At 49.9% G+C, this 19,589-nt stretch overlaps 6 protein-coding genes across 6 annotated transcripts; 3 read left to right on the top strand and 3 right to left on the bottom strand.

Moving 5' to 3' along the window:
* The first annotated feature begins 73 nt into the window (after nucleotides 1–73).
* TrAtP1_002237 (uncharacterized protein) lies at nucleotides 74–2,018 on the top strand. Its single transcript, XM_066111368.1, has one exon. It carries the CDS (start codon nucleotides 177–179, stop codon nucleotides 639–641), a length of 465 nt encoding a protein of 154 aa, XP_065967442.1. The 5' UTR covers nucleotides 74–176; the 3' UTR covers nucleotides 642–2,018.
* A 398-nt stretch (nucleotides 2,019–2,416) lies between these two features.
* Nucleotides 2,417–5,395, bottom strand: TrAtP1_002235 (uncharacterized protein; the record flags this gene model as incomplete). The annotated part of the gene is made up of 3 exons (XM_014085516.2): nucleotides 5,186–5,395; nucleotides 3,872–5,079; nucleotides 2,417–3,812 (listed from the first exon to the last, which is right to left on the bottom strand). The coding sequence occupies exons 1-3, from the start codon at nucleotides 5,351–5,353 to the stop codon at nucleotides 2,417–2,419; spliced, it is 2,772 nt and encodes a 923-aa protein (XP_013940991.2). The 5' UTR covers nucleotides 5,354–5,395.
* A 3,338-nt stretch (nucleotides 5,396–8,733) lies between these two features.
* On the top strand, nucleotides 8,734–11,010 carry TrAtP1_002234 (uncharacterized protein; the record flags this gene model as incomplete). The annotated part of the gene is made up of 3 exons (XM_066111367.1): nucleotides 8,734–8,773; nucleotides 8,835–9,310; nucleotides 9,394–11,010. The coding sequence occupies 3 exons, from the start codon at nucleotides 8,734–8,736 to the stop codon at nucleotides 11,008–11,010; spliced, it is 2,133 nt and encodes a 710-aa protein (XP_065967441.1).
* A 459-nt stretch (nucleotides 11,011–11,469) lies between these two features.
* On the top strand, nucleotides 11,470–12,110 carry TrAtP1_002233 (uncharacterized protein; the record flags this gene model as incomplete). The annotated part of the gene is made up of 2 exons (XM_014085517.2): nucleotides 11,470–11,547; nucleotides 11,613–12,110. 2 exons carry the CDS (start codon nucleotides 11,470–11,472, stop codon nucleotides 12,102–12,104), a joined length of 570 nt encoding a protein of 189 aa, XP_013940992.1. The 3' UTR covers nucleotides 12,105–12,110.
* Nucleotides 12,111–13,126: 1,016 nt separating this feature from the next.
* TrAtP1_002232 (uncharacterized protein) lies at nucleotides 13,127–15,986 on the bottom strand. Its single transcript, XM_014085518.2, has 2 exons — nucleotides 15,430–15,986; nucleotides 13,127–15,347 (listed from the first exon to the last, which is right to left on the bottom strand). The coding sequence occupies exon 2, from the start codon at nucleotides 14,486–14,488 to the stop codon at nucleotides 13,328–13,330; it is 1,161 nt and encodes a 386-aa protein (XP_013940993.2). The 5' UTR covers nucleotides 14,489–15,347; nucleotides 15,430–15,986; the 3' UTR covers nucleotides 13,127–13,327.
* A 498-nt stretch (nucleotides 15,987–16,484) lies between these two features.
* On the bottom strand, nucleotides 16,485–19,270 carry TrAtP1_002231 (uncharacterized protein). Its single transcript, XM_014085519.3, has 2 exons — nucleotides 18,834–19,270; nucleotides 16,485–18,636 (listed from the first exon to the last, which is right to left on the bottom strand). The coding sequence occupies exons 1-2, from the start codon at nucleotides 19,087–19,089 to the stop codon at nucleotides 17,846–17,848; spliced, it is 1,047 nt and encodes a 348-aa protein (XP_013940994.2). The 5' UTR covers nucleotides 19,090–19,270; the 3' UTR covers nucleotides 16,485–17,845.
* Between the last annotated feature and the right edge of the window lie 319 nt (nucleotides 19,271–19,589).

Here is a 19,589-nt window from a genome sequence, read left to right as displayed (position 1 = left end):
TACAGCCTGACGCTGTGAATCTCTAGAGGTATAAAAAGGGCAGACGTTTCCTGTTGAGATGATGTTTAGAACCACCATTCCAAGCTCTCAAGCCCTCAAGACTCACAGCAAATCTTCTTAACAATCTCAACAACACCTTAAAATATTCTCAAAAAGAAAATTCCACATCAATCAACATGAAGTTCACCACCACTGCCGTTGTAGCAATTGCTGCTTTCGTTGAGTCGGCTTCTGCCCTCGGCAAAGCCCGCGTTGTCAACAAGTGCCCCTACAGCGTCACTCTCTGGTCCGTTGGCAGCGCCATCTCTGCGCCAACAACCCTCGCTCAGGGTGGTTCATATGGCGAGACCTTTTCTCGCGATCCTGTCACCGGCGGCCGTGCCATCAAGGTCACGATTCAGTCCGATGGCCTCTACACCGGCAAGCCAGAGACCATTTTCGCCACAAATCTCCAGGACAACACCATCTGGTATGACCTTTCGGATGTCTTCGGTGACGCCTTCAACGGAAAGAAGGTGACTGTTTCAAGCGCAAACACTGCGTGCCCTACAATCACTTGGTCAAACGGTGTTCCTCCTGCGGGAAGCCAAGTCAAGAACTGCGGCGCGGATAAGGATGTGACTCTGACGCTGTGTGCTTAAAACAACACACTAGCTAAAGAAAGAGTATAAGTGGGATCATGGTGTAATCATAGAGTTGAGCCTGGTCAGGCGTATGTTAGTAACGAATAATGACATGAATTATGAAACTTCTCATCCGTCGCATATTTGGTGAAGACTCCACCTGCATTCTCCAATCTCAAAAGTTGAGAATAATTCACAAAGTCGCTCAACTAGTATCATTGTGAATTAAGTTATGAATCGGAAAAACGAGTGTAGAAAAGAAGAAGAAAACTCACTGCTTTGACCACGTGTAGCGACTCGTTATATGCAGATATGGAACTTGTATAACCAGCCCTCCGAAAGATCGCCCACAGCTGCCATAGCGAGACTATCTAATAACACTCATCGGGCTCTGTTTCAATGCGATATAGAACCAGTGTACCGGTTGCTGCGGCTATGGTGGTACACAAGTAAGCCCATTGCTGGATTCGCCCAGTTGCCGCTAGGCTCGATCATATAGCCTGAGGTAGTTGTAGATGACATTTTAGTTTGAATTATGGATTGAGACTCGCATTTTCCTGACAATAGCAAAAAAAAAAAAGTGTGCCGTCGATTTCGATAAAAAAAAGAATTCTCCGATACTGGGAATCGAACCCAGGGCTGCTCGGCACTCCAAGAATGAGAGCGAGCGATGTTAGCCACTACACCATATCGGATGTGTCTCATGGAGGTTGTCGTACTATTTCTCTTTATGCAGCGTCAGCAAGTCAGCTTTTTCGATGGCTTCTCGTCTCTCGTCGTTTTGTCCTTCTTTTCGACCCATTCTATATATAGAGGAAACCGTTTTGCGCGCCTTGACTTCATGGTACGCTGACAATAGGCTATGACATTTCTCGTGCCTTGCGAAATATCGTATACGCCAAGGGATGTTAAACTTGAGCCGTTCATTGCTGCTTTCCTTTGATCTTCGACAACATTGATGCAGCCGTATTTCGACGTCTTTTATCGTATAACCTGAGTTGGCGCGTTTTCCAAGGCCAATAACCAGGAAAAAAGCACGGGATAACAAGCGACAAATGGTTGTTAAATCGAAGGCTTGTTCGTCGTAAATGTAGGAGTTGGTGTTCAAAATTCACGGGTACAGTGGTGCGGTTCTAACAGTTTAATGCCGAGTCACCTAGATTTCGGTCATGTCGGTTCGTTTCTTTGACTATTTGGTGCTTTCGAGAGGAGATATTGCTTAACTCTGCCGTAGAGAAACTCCAGCGCCATGCTTGCCCAGCTCTATTGTGGTTTCTTCTTGTAAAAACCAACCAGATCGCAGAAAAATCATTGATCACAGCTGAAGTAGACTCGGTAGGGATCTCCGAAATTAGGAAGCCCTTGGGTTGATAGTATGTGAAGAATGTATAGGTAAAGAACCAGGTGGACTGCCAGCGTGGCATTGGTGATGATGTATGCAGGTTATAATCACGTGAGTGGATTCGTTTGCATCAGATCTTCAGTACCTACCCATACAACGCTTTAGCAGCTGGCTAATTATATAAATATCTTGTAATAAGATCCATAAGATCCATAAATTCCGTTTAATTCGCGGAGGCTGATATTGATGGTATTTACTTTTATATAACGAATTTGTGTCGCAAGTACTCCAAAGTGCCGAGGAAAGTATACGTTTAAAATCACAACTATATTGAACGTTGAGCATTCCTACATGTACCTATATACAACCATTAAACTCTACTTCAAAGCTTCTTATCTATTTACATTTCTCTCTCTTCAAGAAAAGTCCAATCCAACTATACCATCCACTCTCACCTCGATGTTGCATCAGCCGTCCAGTTGTATGCCATGTTAAATGGCTGAGTGAGCATACTCTCGAAATCCTTGGGATTGTTCACATCACCATAGACCTTTGCCGCACGAACCAAAAATTGATAAGTTCCCGCAGGAGTGGCGATGCCTTCTTGAGTCATGCCAGTGTATGCAACAATCCATTCTCCCTTTGGAGCAAACGGAATAGGGAAGCCGGGCAGGGTGCCAACGATATCAGCACCAAGCACACTCGTTGTGTTCACCTTGGCCTTTGTATCGCCAACAGCGACGAGGTCGACTCGAAACAAGGGAGATCCAGCATCAATCTGAAGAAGAATTGCCGGATAATCGGGCAAAGGCACAAGAGTCTCGTTCCACACCGTCGAAGTTGGAACTGGTACGACATATGTATAGTTTGCAGGGACTGGGTCCAACACGAACACAGTTTCTCGAATCATGTAGTTGAAGTCTGTATCCAGTACGGGGAGCTTGGCCAGGCTGCCTACGACACCCAAGTATGGAATAGCAAGATTCTCGCCGCTCGTAGCGTTGAGGGTGATGAATCCGCTATAAACAGGTATTTCCGTCGCATTCAATCCATGAGGAGGGGTTGCAACGACAGTGACAGCGGCTGAGCCTCCTGCTGGGACTGTGATCTTCTTTTGCGAAAAGGCAAGGCTGGCTGCAGCGCCATCGGCGATGGGATTCGGGAAAGGCGCAGAGTAGTGGCCAGTAGAGCCGTCTCCAAATGTGTACATGGTGAGAGTTGGGTTGTGGCCGATTGTGTACGTGACACTCCTCTTTCCTGTGTTCTTGATCTCGAAATTTGTCTTCTTGACGAAATTGTCTGTGTCGTTGAAAGAAATGCTTGAAACGCTAAGTAGAGTTGTTGCGTGAGCAGCATCATAGGCCTGAGCCAGCCCACCGCCCTGTTGCGCAACGGGGGCAAGCTCATTATACAGCGTTGTTCCGTCATAAAATGGCAGCTGAAGCGCTGTCGATGACAGCACATTCAAAAGAGTCTTGGGGTCTTTGGTACCCCGTGCCTCCATCAGCAAGGCATAAATCGATGCCATCAGCGGCGTAGCCATGGAAGTGCCACTGTCAACGGCGTAGCTACCTGCCCATACTGGATACGTGGAAAGAATAGAGCCTCCTACCGTGGAGATTGAGGGGTTGACATCTGCTTGCCATGTTGGGCCCCAACTAGTGAAGGTATCAATGGTGTTGGGATTGGTGGGATTGGGGAGGAAGCTTGAGCCGGTGGGTGCAGATTCCGAGTCGAAAAAGGTCAGGTAAAGCTCTTTGCCGCCATCTAGTTGATCAATCCAGATTTGACCTTGCAGTTGTGTAGTCATTCCGAAGCCTGCGGCGTCCGAGCCAGGAGCATAAGTGCTGCAATCAGGATCTATTAGCTCTATTCTACAGCTAGGAAAAGGCAGACATTGACTTACTGTCCTGGCGCGTCAAGCCAGTACAAGATATTCTTCGCATTGTTATTCTTTGCCAGGAACTCTGCAACAGTCCAGGTATCGCAAGGGCCAAGAGTATACTGAACAAGAACAATGTATCCACTGAGGTCGGCCGGCGCATTGCTATTGAGAGGGTTGCAGGAGGCAAAAGTGCCATCTGTGGTGACATTGGGGGTGATTGCGAACAGTGGCAGAGTGGTATTCGGGAGTGGATTTGCTCCATTTGCATAAACAAACGGAAGCTGGCCGGCTGTGGAAGTTTTATCCGTGTTCACATATCCAATGGTGCCGTAATACGGTGTCATGGTATTCTCGACAGACGATACTGCTGTCACTCCTTTGCCGTTGGCCGGAGTGCCTGCAGTAAACAGTCCTGCCGAGCCGGAATTGCCGTTGGCAACCGCAACTGGGACGCCGGCATCTACGATTCGTTGCAAGAGAACCGAGAATGAATCTTCCGTCCAGCCGGAGGCTCCACCAAGAGAAAGTGAGAGAATGTCTGATCCGTCCTCGAAAGCCTGAGTGGCTCCAGCCATGGCAACATCGGCTCCAACATCACCAGTGCAGCCAAAGACTCTGTACATGCCAATCTCTGCTCCAGGGGCAGCGCCAATAATTCCCACAGGGTTTGATAGAGCGCCAATGATGCCAGTGACGTGTGTTCCATGGCCAGTACAGTTCGCATATGGCTCAGGTCCAGGAACAGGAGTATTGGAGCCATCGTAGTCATCACCAACCAAGTCTGTTCCGTAAGTGACTACACAGCCTTTGCCAAAGCATCCACCCAGAGCAGGGTGGTTGAAATCAACTCCAGTATCGATGATGCCGATCTTGATACCCTTGCCCGTTATTCCTGCATTGTGAAGTTTATCGATCTGAACTGCAACATGGGGCGAATAGGTGTCGTTGGCGGACTTTGCTCGGCGGATGATGTTTGCAACTTCATCTGAGTGGCTAGAATCGCTACTTGGAGCAGTAAGCGTTGCGTTATCAGGGCGCTTCAGCAGATGAACAGGCCAAGCTTGCTTCACAGAAGGGACTGATGCAATCCTGGCAGCCGTCGAGAATGGATCAAGATTAATGGAATCCAGCTGGAAAGAAGCTCCCTTAAAAATTGTGGAGTTGATGCTCAATCGCTTGGTTGCAGAAAAGCCGTGTCGATGAAGATCACCAAACAAAGCATTTTCATCCTGCCCGAAGACGTATGTCAGAAATCGAACCACCACATCATGAACCGGACGAATAGGATACTCAGAAATGGTAGCGCATTGAGTGGAAATTGGGGTAGAAACTTACATTCTCATCTTCAAATTCAACAATGTAGGCGCCCGGAACGAAAAAAGATTGACTCTCTTTTGTCCACTTTTGTCCTTTGGATACTCCTTGGACACCTTGAGCAGCTACACCAGTTACATCTGCCAGAAGCAGGCCCAAGAAGGGCAGCAAGCGTAGATATGCCACCATTCTGTCTTTGCAACAGTCGCAAGCTTTGGATCAGCAATCATATGCTACCTTGGCTAGCTTGAGAGAATGGTAGAGAGTGAGCCACTTTCAAAGCTTATATACTTGCATAAGTGGCGATCCAAAAGTAGAGCCATACCTGATGCCTACCAGCGCCCGTAACGTCCCATTTGCGTCCTCATTCATGCTTAACAGTGAACACCCTCTTAGACATGGTGAGCTGCCGTTTACGATAGGTTTGTGGGGTCTTGGTTTTCCAGTAGTTGGCCGAATAGCGACTGGACTTCCGATGCTACCGCAAAATCGTACATATATGTACCTGGAGTAACAGTGGTGGGTTATAGTTATCTACCATCGCCGGTCCTGCGGATTCAGGTACAGCCTATCCGCGGTGTGACACGGCAAATGTAAATAGGCCTCCAGTAAGCTCATCACGATTCAAAGAGGAAGGTCGGATTGGATCCGATAGCTGTGCCAACATCTATTGTGAACAGTATCTGCGTGTATTCCGGCGTTCCCAGTCAGCACTCAGGGACCTGCTAAATAGGGACGTAGAAAGCTTACCTTGACCAGGCATAGGGCTTAGCTTTGCCTGCTTCAGATCACGGAATTCTTCGTCTCTCTGACATGAGTTCATCCTACGGGTATTAATCTCAAAATTGCTTCGTAGTATCGTTTATATTGTGGGGCAGAAAGACCCCGGCTCCCGGTCCAAGATGATGCGATTTGCGAACCAAGCGGGCGTGCTGGCGTACCGGGACGAGTTGCGCAATATTTGGCATTCAACTTGTGGACTGTTACCGAATCGAGATGGCTAGCGAAAATCACGAAAAATAGACGTGTTCCTGATCCTTGGCAGAGCCCTAGTCTATCAAAGACTAGAAGAAACATTGAAGTTTGTACCTATTCCAATCCTGTTGTCAATAATATTGCATGAAATATTTTACACAGCATTGTAGAAGATAGTTTACTATATCCCGATATAGTCTTCAACGTCGTATTTGAGCAGTAATAGTTCCTTCAAAAGACAAGTCGCAAGTATTGTCTTTTAACGGATGGCGCCACTGCGTTGCCTGAGTGCCATGCGTGTAAGATGACGCTAATACATTCCTAAAGCAGCAGTTGCATGTCCAAGAGATCATTTCTGTGATCCAATTATGGGGAAAATTATCTGTCAAGGCCTGTATTCGGCGGGTAGCATGCTCATATGCGTTCGTCTATGCAAGAGGCGATTGGGAAGCTTTGAATCCGAAAAAACGCTTGGGGGGACCAAGTCCATGCGAGCCAGATTTCATCCCTGATTGTAAGTCTTGACTCGTGCTTGCGCAGTGAAAACATCCTGGCTGTGCCATTCGTCATATAATTCAGCTCCGGCTCTTTCAAGCAAATCGCTTGTTAGAAAGGCCCATAAACCTTTGAACGTTTTCAAGTACAGATCCCGTTTGCCAACCGATTGACGGCAGCGTTGGGCTAAAAATAAGTCATAGAGCTTCAGCAATGGATCATCTTCGAGCTGACTACTTTGTCTTGGATTCTTTAGGCATTATGGGTCTTGGCCAGCCATCTTTGCAGGGTATATCAGAGTCAACATTTCTCCGCCATCCAGGATTAATCGACAGAACATTTCTCAAGGAGGAGAAAAGCAGTTGCCGTGATTAGTCTGTCTTGCACGCTGGACTCCAAATATAAGTCCTCGCAAGGTGAGGCTGTTGTCGTCGGAATCTGTGAGATGGTATCCGGAAATTGGCAAACTCATATTTGTGCAGTATTCTTTGCCAAATTGGGCTGATGTTGGCTCTAAAATGCGAGAATCGAAATCAAGCACGCAACAAAGAGTGTGAGCTCAACCAATCCGCAGTCAAAGCCATCGATCATCAGCCATAGGCGCTGTCTCTGCACAAACACCGTCTTTTCTAGCTGCCAAACATGCTGCACGCAGGCAACAATTTCTTCAAATGTGGCACAGAAGCTCGTTCGGACTCGGCGCATCTAGGTAGGCCTCTTGATATCGAAGTAGGGGGCGACTTGTGGCGATAGAAGGAACGCCATGGAGTGCCATTACGAGACTCTGTTATCGTCTTTGGATCTTGAGAACTGGAGTGTAGTTTATTGCAGTCGATTGTCGGCGTTCTCTGCTTCTAAAGTAGCCGGGTCGCCAAGAGCACATTGTTTCTTCGACGATCGTAAAGAATCGGATGTTGGCTCACGGGGTACAAGCTGCAGATATATTTTGATAGTCAGAGAATGTAAGAATTCAGTCCTGAGGAAAAGACATACCAAGTTGATACAGCATCAGACAAAGATCGAGGACGAAGCGGATATTCGGGCTACTCGACTTTTGCTCCTCAAGATGCTGGTAAAACAAAATTTGCCCATGATCAGGCTCTTGAAGCACTTGCTCTCGATTAAACAGAAGTTCTTCCTATCGGGTCGTTCTCCGGCTCGAGTTGCAAGAAAACGTCATGGGCAGTCGGGGAATTGCGCCTTCAGTGACGAAACGAAGCGATAAATGCTAGAGTTGTCCATTTGCAGCCACAGGCATCGAGTAGACGGGAGGTGGTGATGGAGAGAAATAAAGACGACCATGAAGAAGCATGAAGGACAAATTAAAAAGCAGCTGTTTGAGGTTCGTGCGTATGGCAGGCACAGCCAAGGCCTCCGGTTGGCAGCTGACTTAACGACTGTCAACTGCAAAAGTGTACCTACTAGTAGTAGTGCCCCAATACAAGGCATCTGGTACATCTCCAACTCCCACGCTTGTTTTCTCCATCTTCAGCTCACAAAGTAGCCCAGTCTAAAACAAAAATCCTTCGACGTTACATTCACCAGCCTCAGTTTGGCAGCTTCTCAACTACAGCTCTCATCTCGGCTATACGGCTGCCGATAGCTTCAAGCCCAGTGTCGACTTCGTACTAGCCTGCCGAAACAATAGAGCGATCCGGAAGCCGATCTGGATATGTGACCCCCACTTCACTAATACGTAAACTGGGCTGGTTCCTCTCAAATTTGGTGTTCCAACAGGAGGACTAACCTGAGCCGTGTTAACGATCTTCTATCAAGGTAAATCACAAGTTGCCTGTGCATTCGATGTCATTGGTGGAATTGACTGACACATTGACAGACTGCATCTCTTATCTATCGCGGTGCTCTTCGCGCTTAATTCGTCGTCAATCCCGGCTAAAGCTCCGCTTCAACCCGGTCGTTTATCCCCATGGGGTTGTTAACTGTAACGTTACGCGGTTTGATAGAAGATCGGTGAAGATGATGGCCAAATTGAGAGCATCATGGCATTTCTATTTATGGATTGTGACGGCCTTTTTTTGGCATCAAGGGCATTGCTTGAAGAGGTCGATGCTTGGTGGAAGAGAAGCATTGTTGCAGCAATGAGGTTCCTCCTAGTAGCCGTGGGATTGGCTTCCCTAGGTAGTATCCCAAATCAAATATTCAAGTCTAGAGTTTCGTCGAGTTCTAACAAAGGAGATAGCTCGCTCGCAACTTCTTGGAATACCGACTGTGCCATTCACCATCACCTCTGACAAGACATATGATTTGAGGAATCTGCATACCATCATTGTTGACCTCTCGCATTCTTCTACACGTGACCAAGATGGCCTCACCTTGATTCCCCCTTCTCTGTGGGAGTTTGCAGAGACTTTTCAGGGTGATCTTGCCGGCATTGGAGTCAACGCAGTGGTGCTTCCAGGCATCAAGGCCGTTTCAAATGCAATTTACCTTACACTCGATAATGACAAATCGCAATTCGTCAATGCCGCGGGAAACAAGACTTCAGAAGGCTACCGTCTCTCCGTCACTTCTTCGGGAATCACCATTAGCGGCGCAAGTCCTCTTGGAGCATGGTGGGGAACGCGAACAGTCCTGCAGCAAGCGTTGATCAATGATAAGAAGCTGAAGATTGGGACGGGCATTGATTCTCCAGGATGGTCCGAGAGAGGCATGATGGTAAGCAGCTCACATGAAAAATCCAGAGAGTAACTCATCTTGAGAAAAGATGGCTAACTATTTGCCATGATTCGCTTGCTCAGTTGGACGTTGGTCGTCATTATTACCCAGCAGACTTCCTCGCAGAGCTGTGCTCTTACTTGTCATTCTTCAAGCAAAACGTCCTTCATCTCCATCTCAGTGACCATGTCTGGGATCCCGCCAAGCTCGGTAGCCATCAACTTGCTCTCGAGCTCTACGCAGGTTTCCGCATCGCCTCCACAGACCCAGCAGTTGCTGGTCTCGCACGCCCAACAAACGAAACATACAGCCCTTCTGTATTCGACAACTTGCAGCAGAAATGTGCAAGCCGCGGCGTAACCATCTTGCCAGAGTTTGAATCGCCAGGCCACTCGATGGCAACCACAGACTGGAGGCCCGAGATTGCTCTCTCCGACTTTAGTATGCTGAACTTGAGCCATCCGGAGACGCTTCCCACGGTCAAGTCTTACTGGAAGGCTGCTATTAACAACTTCCACTCCAAGATTGTGCACATCGGAGCGGACGAATACGACAGCAACTTTATCAACGAGTACAGCACTTTTGTCAATGATATGAGCGAGTACATCCAATCCATCTCGGGCAAAAGCACTCGTATCTGGGGCACTTTTCCTCCTTCGCATGCACCAGGCTCCATCAATGTCAACAAGGACGTGACGGTTCAGCACTGGCAGATTGGCCAGGATAACGGACTGTTCGACTTTATCGACAACGGCTACACCATTGTCAACAGCGATGATTACTTTTACTTGGATCTCAAATACTCAGACGGCAACCAATATCCTAAAGAGCTCGACATCCAGCGCGTCTTCCACGGATCTCCCGACGGCAGTGCGTTCGCTCCCAACATTCTCGACGCCGCCAACGCAACCAACAACCCTCCTCGAGACAGCCCCAACGTACTAGGGCACTTGGCTGTTGTGTGGAATGACTGGGGCCCAAATGCCAGCACTTACCACGAGGCCTACTACATGGTTCGCAATGGTTTGCCAGCTCTGGCTGACAAGCAATGGGGCGGCTCGCTGCAAGAACAGGACTATGCTGGTCTATTTGCCACTCTCCAGCCTGCAGTGCCGGATCAAAATCTCGATCAGCGGATTCCCTCCAAGGGTCCAACAATCCTGTCTTACGCCTTTGGCAGCAACATTGTATCGTCTTTAACAGCCACTGTCCGAGATGGCTCCGGGAATGGCTACCACGGCAGCCTCGAAAACGGCGCCTATGTGAGCGGCGGCGCTCTCCAGCTCAACGGACGCAGCGCCCATCTCAAGACGCCTCTAACAAGCAAGGGACGAAACTACACGCTTTCTTTTTCGGTGCTTCCAAAATCCCACGGCGGAGCGCTCTTCTCAGGCCCCGACAGCAGCTTCCTCAACGGCAACGGCACGTCAACCAACCTCATGCTCGTCGCTGACAATATTGCGTACCCAGTCAATCTGACGCTGGCGCTGAACAAATGGAGCGACGTCAAAGTCGAGGCAATCGGGCCTCAAACGTTTATCTCGGTCGGCACTCAACGCCAAGAAGTGACCATCTTGATGGGCATCTGGGGAGGATACATGGAGGAGGGGCCGATGGCAATTGAGGCGCCACTTGCGGCGATTGGGCAGGGGATCAACGGGCAGATGAAGAATATCAAGCTGTCTAGTGACGTATTATAAAACGGCCAACTTAAAAATATAATTGCAATATCTCCAGCGAGTGCAATTTGGTCGGTGAAATATAAAGTCATGCCATATAGGTGAGTGAGGCTGACGCCACAAATGATTCATTGGTTCTTCTTCACACAAAGAGAGCTCTTTTTCACGTGTTTCGAAAGCATGATGTATCGATGTTATCATCACCGTACAAATCATACTTTATGATTGAAGAATAGAAGTAATCTGTCATTTCTGTCCCGTTATTCTCACCATTTTGGTGGAGAGCGCATGATGTAATGCACTGGCAACAACACAACACTATGAGCTCATCGACTCGCCTCCGATGTGAATATATATATTCCAGACAAGCAAACAATGAAGAAAAGTTCAAATTACAATTGAAGAATTGACAATCACAATCACATCAATTTCTCACAACATCACAGAATTAAAAGAATCGACTGAAAAAACACAATTATCATGTCTGAACATCCTGCGCACTACTCGGGCGAATTCCATGCTCGCAAGCCGGGATCCAAACCCATGATGAAAGGAGGCGTAAGTCATATCTAAAAGCTTCATTATACTCAATCCTCCTACTGACAAAAAGAAACCTATTACAGCACCAACCCGGCATCAAAGTCGGCAACGACCGCTTCCCAGAATCTCACGTTGAGCTTCATCCCCCCGGAACCGCCCCAGCCGAAGCATCCTTCCGCCCAAACTCCTACTCAGAAGTCCCCGGCCAGGCCAACAACCCCGAAGTCGACCCTTCTGGGCGGTCAGACCCCCTAGACTTTCCCGGCGCCACTTCAAAGGACGTGAATGCGGGCTACGGCCGTCCATTGCAAGGTCAAGAAGGCCGAGAGGTGGCTTCACAATTACCAGGAAAGAAACACACTGGCACAAAGATGCACGGCCACGATCATAAGAAGGGAGGTGGGCTGGGTGCCGTGGCTGCCAATGTTAATGCTAGCGATCCTGTGAGAGAGCACGGATGGGATCTGCCAGAGGGCGTGGAGAAGGGCACGAGAGGGAAGGGAAATGCGGATTATCCTGGAGCAGAGGAGAGGGAACCTGCAAAGGCGGATGAGGTTGCTGCAGAGAGGTTTTAAGAAATGAATGGGTGTAACAAATATTCAAGAGAAAAGATGTCACAAAAGCGTTGAGTTTGCCCATGAGATCCGTCATGTATTCTCCAAGCCGTGACATACAAAACGCCTATGAGATTCGTATTCACCCAAGCCAAGCCGTGAGACAAAATCTTTGTCCTCTTCCCCAGTCGGACCAATTAATAACAAAATATTCGGAATCGGCGCAACAATTGTATATATTGTTCAAAACACCTCACTCACTTTGTCATGTTTCTCTGCGGATGAATGTCATATAATCAATTCTGGAATCCTACGCCATCTTTGCCCGTCTCAAATACATTGGTACCACACCCTCAAATATCCCACACCAAAAAACTATTTCTCACGCTCACAAAATAGCATTCCAAAGGAATGCATACCCTTGCTATCCAATGCTAGCCACCGCCAACAGCAGTAATACATGCGAGCTCTCTTTCAGCTCCTGCCCCCTCCCTCTCACGTCAAATGTTTCCCACCATGAATTTAAACCCCCGCCAATTTCTTTACAGCAGGGTACACTCATGTTTCATGAGCTTGTCGCGTATCAATCTACAGAGTCGCATCGGGGCGCCGCGGCACGTCTAGCAGGGATGCAAAACGAGCGACAGCCGGCTGGTTCTCTCTATTGTGTTTGAGGGTAAGCAAAGGCAAAATCTAGAATGCTTATTGTTGCATCGAACGGGATTTCATCCGACGGCCGTGCGCGGAGGCCGGCAAACATGCGTAAAAATAAACATCTAGGAGATGAGATTTGAAAATGACATGTTCGTTATTGGCTTGAGACGTCGCATGTGTTGAGAGAAGGCAGGTCTGACGATGGATGAAGACAAAACTTCAAAATAGATTGGGACAAGACACTAAAAATATGTCTTATTGCATTTGAGAAACCACATTCAAAGAAAGAAGACTACAACAGAATTCATGAGTTTCCTCACTGCAGTAGCACCATCCCTCATCACGCGATGAATGCAGTCTTCAATAGATACCAAAGAAATAAGAACACTGCCAGATTTATGAAAAGATGGAATACCTCTGTAAATAGCTAAAACGAGCTCGCCTGCCAAATATTCCCAAACCAACATGCATTTGCCATCTTAATCGCATCCAAATCACCCATCCAAATAAAATAAAAAAATCATTCCTTTTTTTCAACCCATCCAAGGCTATACATGCCATTTTAATCTGTTCCCTCAACATGTCAAGATTCAAGTGAAATCATACGTGACCAAGCTCTCCCTCCCGTCCGACGTCTGTCGAAGAACAGTCACCCTCTGGTTGTCAGTCCCAACCCAGTTTCGCCTCGGTTCGGCATCCTCTGATGCGGCAGCGTCTTGGGCATCGCCAGAGCTCCTATTCACCCGGGGCCTGACCTCGACACTCGCGCTATCGTGGTGCCCATCCAGATCCCAGACTCTAATCTCATCGCCACGCTCACTGACGCTGACTGCCGTGCCCGCCGGGGTGATGTCGGCGTCTGCAATGCCCGAAGTGTGGCCATAGAGCTTCATGGCATTGGAAATGGCAAACGACTTTTCCGTGGCAGTGACAACAAAGAGCACAAGGGTGTTGTCGTGCATGGTGGCAAGGAGATACGGATGGCTGTAGCAGAGCTTGGCCGGTCCACCCTCGTCGTCATCCAGGAACAGATCTGGAAAGTTGGAGCAGGTAGGGCACTTTGGCCGGTACTGGGTCGAGGTGACAAAGTGGCCAGTCTCGGCAGGCAGCGTGTAGGCAACGCGAGACGTGATGACATCGGGCTTGGAGCTGCCCGAAGGCCGAATGTCAAAGTTCTGGATGCCAATGGCCCAGCCACCAGCAGTGTCGAAGGAGTAGGCGATGGAGGCAACGGCCGACGACTTGAGCTTGCGGAGAGACAGGACGAGAGGCTGTCGCGAGTAATCAGACTTGAGCGACGAGAGCACCTGCGGGTGAGCGAGAGTTCTGCTCTTGACAACCTCGCCGTACACCTGGAATATGGATGGCTGTTCTTCTTCGGCTGCATCGCCATCTTCATTGCCGCCATGATGTTTGGCAGCCTCTTCAACAGACACAGAAGAAGCACCTGCGTCAGCTGCAGCAGAGGCCAACTCAGTCTCGGGCTCTGCTCTGGGCCGCTCAAATGAATACAGCGAGATAAAGCCCAGTTCTGCAGCCGTCAGGGCATAAGGATACGAGTAGGCAACCGATACAAGTCTGCCCACATAGCTCTTGTCCTGGCGGTACAAGACAGACAACCGCCCCTCAGAGACAATCAGGCGCCAGATGCCAAAGGTGCCGTCGTTGAAGCCAAGCATAATGTCCAGCACATCGGCAGAGAGCCTCCCCCCCGTCCAGGGCCAGCGCCGTGGGCACCAGACAGATGCCATCGTCCGTCTCGGTGGTTGTCTGCGCAATAGACTCCTGAGTGCGCAAGTCCCAGGCGCGCAGCCCGGCCTGCATGTCCACCGTCACGGCGAGGCCATCCACGACCTTGACCAGCGTGCGGCGCTCCTCGATGGGCGTCAAGGCAAAGTTGACGGGACTGACCTGGACGTGGCGCACCTCGCAGAGGCCGCGGGCCCAGTTGTGCCGCAGCCTGTACTGCTGCTTCCAGTCGACGTCTGAGGCTTCCCGTGCCTTGCCCGACGGGTCTACCGGACTAAAGGGCGGCTTGATGGAGTCGATTTCAAACTCGGCTGCCTCAGCTTCGGCCAACGACGACGACACGCCGAGGCTGCTGCGGTTGGCGATGCTGCTGCTGTTGCTGCTGCTGCTGCCCGGTCCCGATTCGGCCCCCACAGACGCTGAGGCTGAGACCAGGCCTCGGCTCTCTTGCTGCTTCTGTCCCTGCCCCTGGCCGGGAGCCTCGCGTATGCTGGGGACGCGGGCGTACGAGCGGTTGGCGACCTTGAGGCCCGGAATGCGGTTGGCGCGCGGCAGGATGAACCTGCGGTAGTAGTGCTGGCGCCACAGCTGCGGATCAGACGAGACTCTGTAGAACTGCCGCGACACGGCCGCCAGGTGCAGCAGCGTCTGCTCGTCGGCGTAGGAGAAGATGCGCAGCAGCAGCTCGTCGGACACGCCTCGGGTGACGTCGCACGCGGGCTTGGCGAGGCGCTGCCGCTTGGACGAGGCATCGCCGCGGCCGGGATGGGGCAGAGGATCAGCGTTGCCGGGGTCGCTGTGCGACGCCTTTCTCTTCATGTTGTGGGAAGACATGGCCGTGTGTGAGGCAAGTAAGTCTGTCTGCGTGGAAGAGCCGGTAAGAATGCGAGAATATGAGATGGGAAAGGAGAGAAACAGGGACCAAGAGAGAGCGAGCACGTACGTGATTATATACAGAGCATGTGTTTGCGTGTATGGATATGTGCTGTTGTGTGTTTGTAATGGTGACGAGGGGACAACAAGCACAGGTGCAGGGAGTCCCTATGCGCTACAGACAGGCCTCTCTCCAAGCAAGTGTGAATAAGAGAAGGACACCATCAATATATGCCTCCCAACGTCGTAGCTATCTCGGTCTTCGGCCTGCTGCTCTTGGCCCGCCCTTCGGACAACAGGCAAAAAAAAAAAAAAAAAAAAAAAAAAAGCCCACAAGCGAGGCCTCGGAGGGAATTGCGGTGGAGAAAGGTGTGATGAACAGAGTATGTGAGGGATGGCAAAAGTGGCTTTCAATAATAAGAAAAAGAAAAGGATGATGAATTCTAGCGAGGCGGGAAAAGAGAAAAGAGAAAAGGAAGGGGGGAGAAGAGAGGAAACGACCGGATGGCCTGCTTCTCTCTCGAAGGGAGGCAGAGACAGAAAAAAAAAAGAGTAAGACCAGGGTCTAAACAAGAAGAAGAGAAATTGGAAAAGACTTGCTTTTCGGTGACACGCAACGTGGGAATTTGGTGTTTTTGGAAGGGATTGAAATTCTGGGGTTCCAGATAAGCCACTTTTGTCTCAGGCACCGAAAGGGAAATGGGAAACCGCTAAAACGGCTGGACGCAAATCGCAAAAAAAGACAAGTTGAGCACGGCCACTAAAACGGTATGTCACTGTAAAACGGCACGGGCTCGAGTGCGCAAAAAAAAAAAATCAAAAATCAAAAATCAAAAATCAAAAAAATCAAAAAAAATCCAATCGCTAGAGAGGCCGCTGCGGTCGAGGTTCCCAGGTTCTGAATCAGGGCGCTGGAAATTGAACTCGGGTCTCGCCGGGCTCTTTATATAGAAGGGCGGCCCTTCCCGTGGAGAGCTGGAGGCTCTTTGCAGCGCTCCAGTAGCTTTTCGAGGCTCTCAATTTGTCGGGGTTTGCGGGACTGCGTCTGAAGCTGGTTGGGGGGATTTATTCAATGTATTGATTTATTTGATTTGATTTTTATTGTTTTAATGCAATTTATTTTATGTCATTATTTCGTTGCTTTTTTTCCTCCCCTTCTCCCCCTCTGCTCGAGCTATTATTTTTTCTCCTCTTACATGGCCGGGCCCCTCACCTCCCTCAGACTCTCTTGCCCGGCATCCATTCCACATCCCGGCCAATCGCTAATGCAGCCGCTATCCAATCCCACTGCAAAATGCTACATGCACCTCATGTTGATGGCACCGAACCCCAGCACCAGGTACATCTGATATGGCGTTCCCCGCAAGCAGGTACACGTAGCCACTGAGTAATTGCACTGCAGTAGTGTGTATCTACCGTCTGTACGGAGGTCCTTGATAACTCTCCATCTAAAACACCAAAAGAGAACCATCACAAGACCGTTTCTTATCGTCCTAATCGTCGTCTTTTCGATCCAGAATTCTCCTCCTAGTTCACATTCGTCGTAAAAAAAAAATGATAGTCTTTGCAGCTGAGAAATCCAAGACTTGTCTATTTGTCTAGTCCAACGGTAGGCTCTGCGTCGGCTTTGCCCCTCCCTGCTCAGAGGTCACTTCTAAAAGGAGACGCCTGCAGGTACGCTTGTATCAGCCGCGGAGGCCAGAGCCAATAGACGGCCATACAGGCAGCCCAAGCCGTGATTCAAGGTGCAAATTACACGCATGCTAGTAGCAGTAGTAGAAAAAGAAGGAAAAAGAAAAGAAACAAGACAGCGACCAGCATTCCATACCGCCTCCTGGCAGTCTGGGCGAGCGCAGAACAAATCAGCAGCCCCTCCCCTTGTTTATGCAGCTCAGCTCTCGGAGTTTTCTGGCTGAGGGCCGTCGAGCTCAGCTCTGGTTTTAGTCTCTTTTTCTTTTTTTCTTTTCTTTTTTCCCTTTTTTTTCCTTCTTTTCCTTTCCGGCGAGATTCCGCCCATGCTGGCCACCGTGGTGTTTTGCCTCCTCCCTCTCTCTCCCTCCCATTCTCTGTTAGGATACTCTCGCCGGCCTTCTCCAATTTGCCCCCCTCGTCTCCGCCTCTTCTCGCACTCACTCCCCATCCACACGTTCGGAGTTATGCCGAAATGAAATTTATAAATAAATAGTAGATGGAAAAAATCATCCGCTTGGAGTAGTATCCTCCCGGTGCTTCGGATAGGCCTTGCCTGTTCCCCTAGCGCAGATCATCCGCATATTGCCGTGCTAAGCCGTATTCACGACTCATATTGAACCCTCCTCGAAATGCGCTCCCATGCCCATGCCCATGCCCAACGCGGTGCTTGTACGTACGTGATGCTCGTATAAAGGTCGTGTGTATTCGTTCGTCGTCATTGTCGTCATTGCTTGGCGTAGCTGTCAACCCCTGGCCGGTGCTGCTTCCACCGTCCAATACCAGGGCCCCGATCCTCAGAGATGGACGTGAGCAAACAGATCGTCGTACAACTTCCCAACCCACCCTTCGGACGCTCCAGCTCGCGCAACAACCCCGAGCCCTCCCACTGCCCACAATGCAGCCGCGGCCACTACTGCAGCCTGAATCGCCAGCCAACGCCGCCTGCGCTGGCGTTTGGTCTTCTTATCAACCGCGACTGCTTGGCTCCCCCACCAGCCGCTGGTCGAGGGCGCAATTCCGAACCACTTGGCCAGTCCCCAAACCATATGGCCGCATCCGATTCCAATCAGGCCCCGGTAGGCAGTGGCCGCAATTATAGGGTGCTTGGCGAAGCCGTGGGAGACATAGGCCAGACCGATATTGGAGCTATCTCCCTCCACGACCAGGGGCAGGATTCTGTTCATAAAGACATGGGCGCCGTAAAAGGCCGTGTAGATGTAGCCAGACCAAGAGATCCAGCTCACCTGCGGCCAGAGTCGAACCGAAGAGCGAGATGAAGACGTCGTGCTGTCGGTTCGTGAACTTATCAACGAAAACATGCCCGGTGTCGACCCTCCATATCGTCGTATGTTTTCCGATCTCCTCAGCAGGCGTAGAGCAATTCCCGAACCGATGTGCATCAGCACCGGCAAGCCAACCAGCAACGGCTCCGTAATAGACGTCTGGTAGAGCTCCCGGCCCATGAGGAGGTAGGTTTCCGAGCCGGCCACGCTTCGTGTAATCGCCGGAAGGAGAGATACATTGGCCAGGTGCATGGTGGTGAACACGGACACAGCATAGCTGGAATACTTTTGCATCCGGGTGACTATTGACAATGCATCATCAGAGGCAGGTTAGCAGAAGAACACTCCGAATACAACATACACACCCCATACGCCACCACCCAAGCCAAGGATACAATGCATGAAACCAAGCCAGGCAAAACCAATAAAAGGTGCAAAGAGCAAAGCAAAAGCGGAACGCAGAGGAGGCCAATCAGGGGTCATCCAGGGCAAAACGAACGGTAGTAGATGGCGCCGTGGCCGCTGCCACTCAGCCCCGGGGCCATGGTCGAGCCAGACTTGATGCTGCCCACACTTCGCTCAACAGAGGCGCCATCCGGAGCCAGGGAGTCCATTGGATTCTGCTTTTCAGTCGGCGTATCCCCGTCAGAGTCCATGGGCGCAGGGTCGAGCTGGAGCAGCGAAATAAACGTCGAGTTCGAGTCCCTCCGATCTCGCCGCGAGCGCAGGCTCTCGGCGTCCCAATCGCTCTCCATGGCGATTGGCAGGTGGTTTTGAGGCTTCTTTCGGTGTTTTTTTCCTCCTTGCCTGATTTTTTTTTTGAAATTCCCTCTTTCGAATTTAGACTGTGGAAAGATTCCGAATTAAAGACGAAAATGTCCGAGTAAGACTTGCATATGTGATCAGTCCGAGCAACAGGCCATTACCACCTCGTGTTGGGAAAAAAAAATCAAGGTACCAATAGCCAAGGCTGGGGGGGACCAATAGCGACGACTGCAATAGTATCATGGAGGGGTGAGTCTATGCCTATTGGGGAAATGGGCTGTTGGAGCTGTCCGCCAACTTGACCTAGAGAGAAAATCAAAATGCACCACAACTCCATGCAAAAAGACAGAGCAGAAGCTGGAGAGAAAATGTTAATCAGTCGCAATCGGCTTCTTTGCCTCTTGCTTCGTATCTTAAAAGTCTATTAAAGGCCTGAATTTCAAATGAATTTGTTCTTCTCTAATCGGGCCACTCGGACTCTCGTTTGGCA

This window comes from Trichoderma atroviride, chromosome 1 (assembly GCF_020647795.1).
Source record: "Trichoderma atroviride chromosome 1, complete sequence".
Lineage (NCBI taxonomy): Eukaryota > Fungi > Ascomycota > Sordariomycetes > Hypocreales > Hypocreaceae > Trichoderma > Trichoderma atroviride.
The sequence above is the reverse complement of the archived record's forward strand: the minus strand, read 5'-3'. Positions and strand labels throughout refer to the sequence as shown.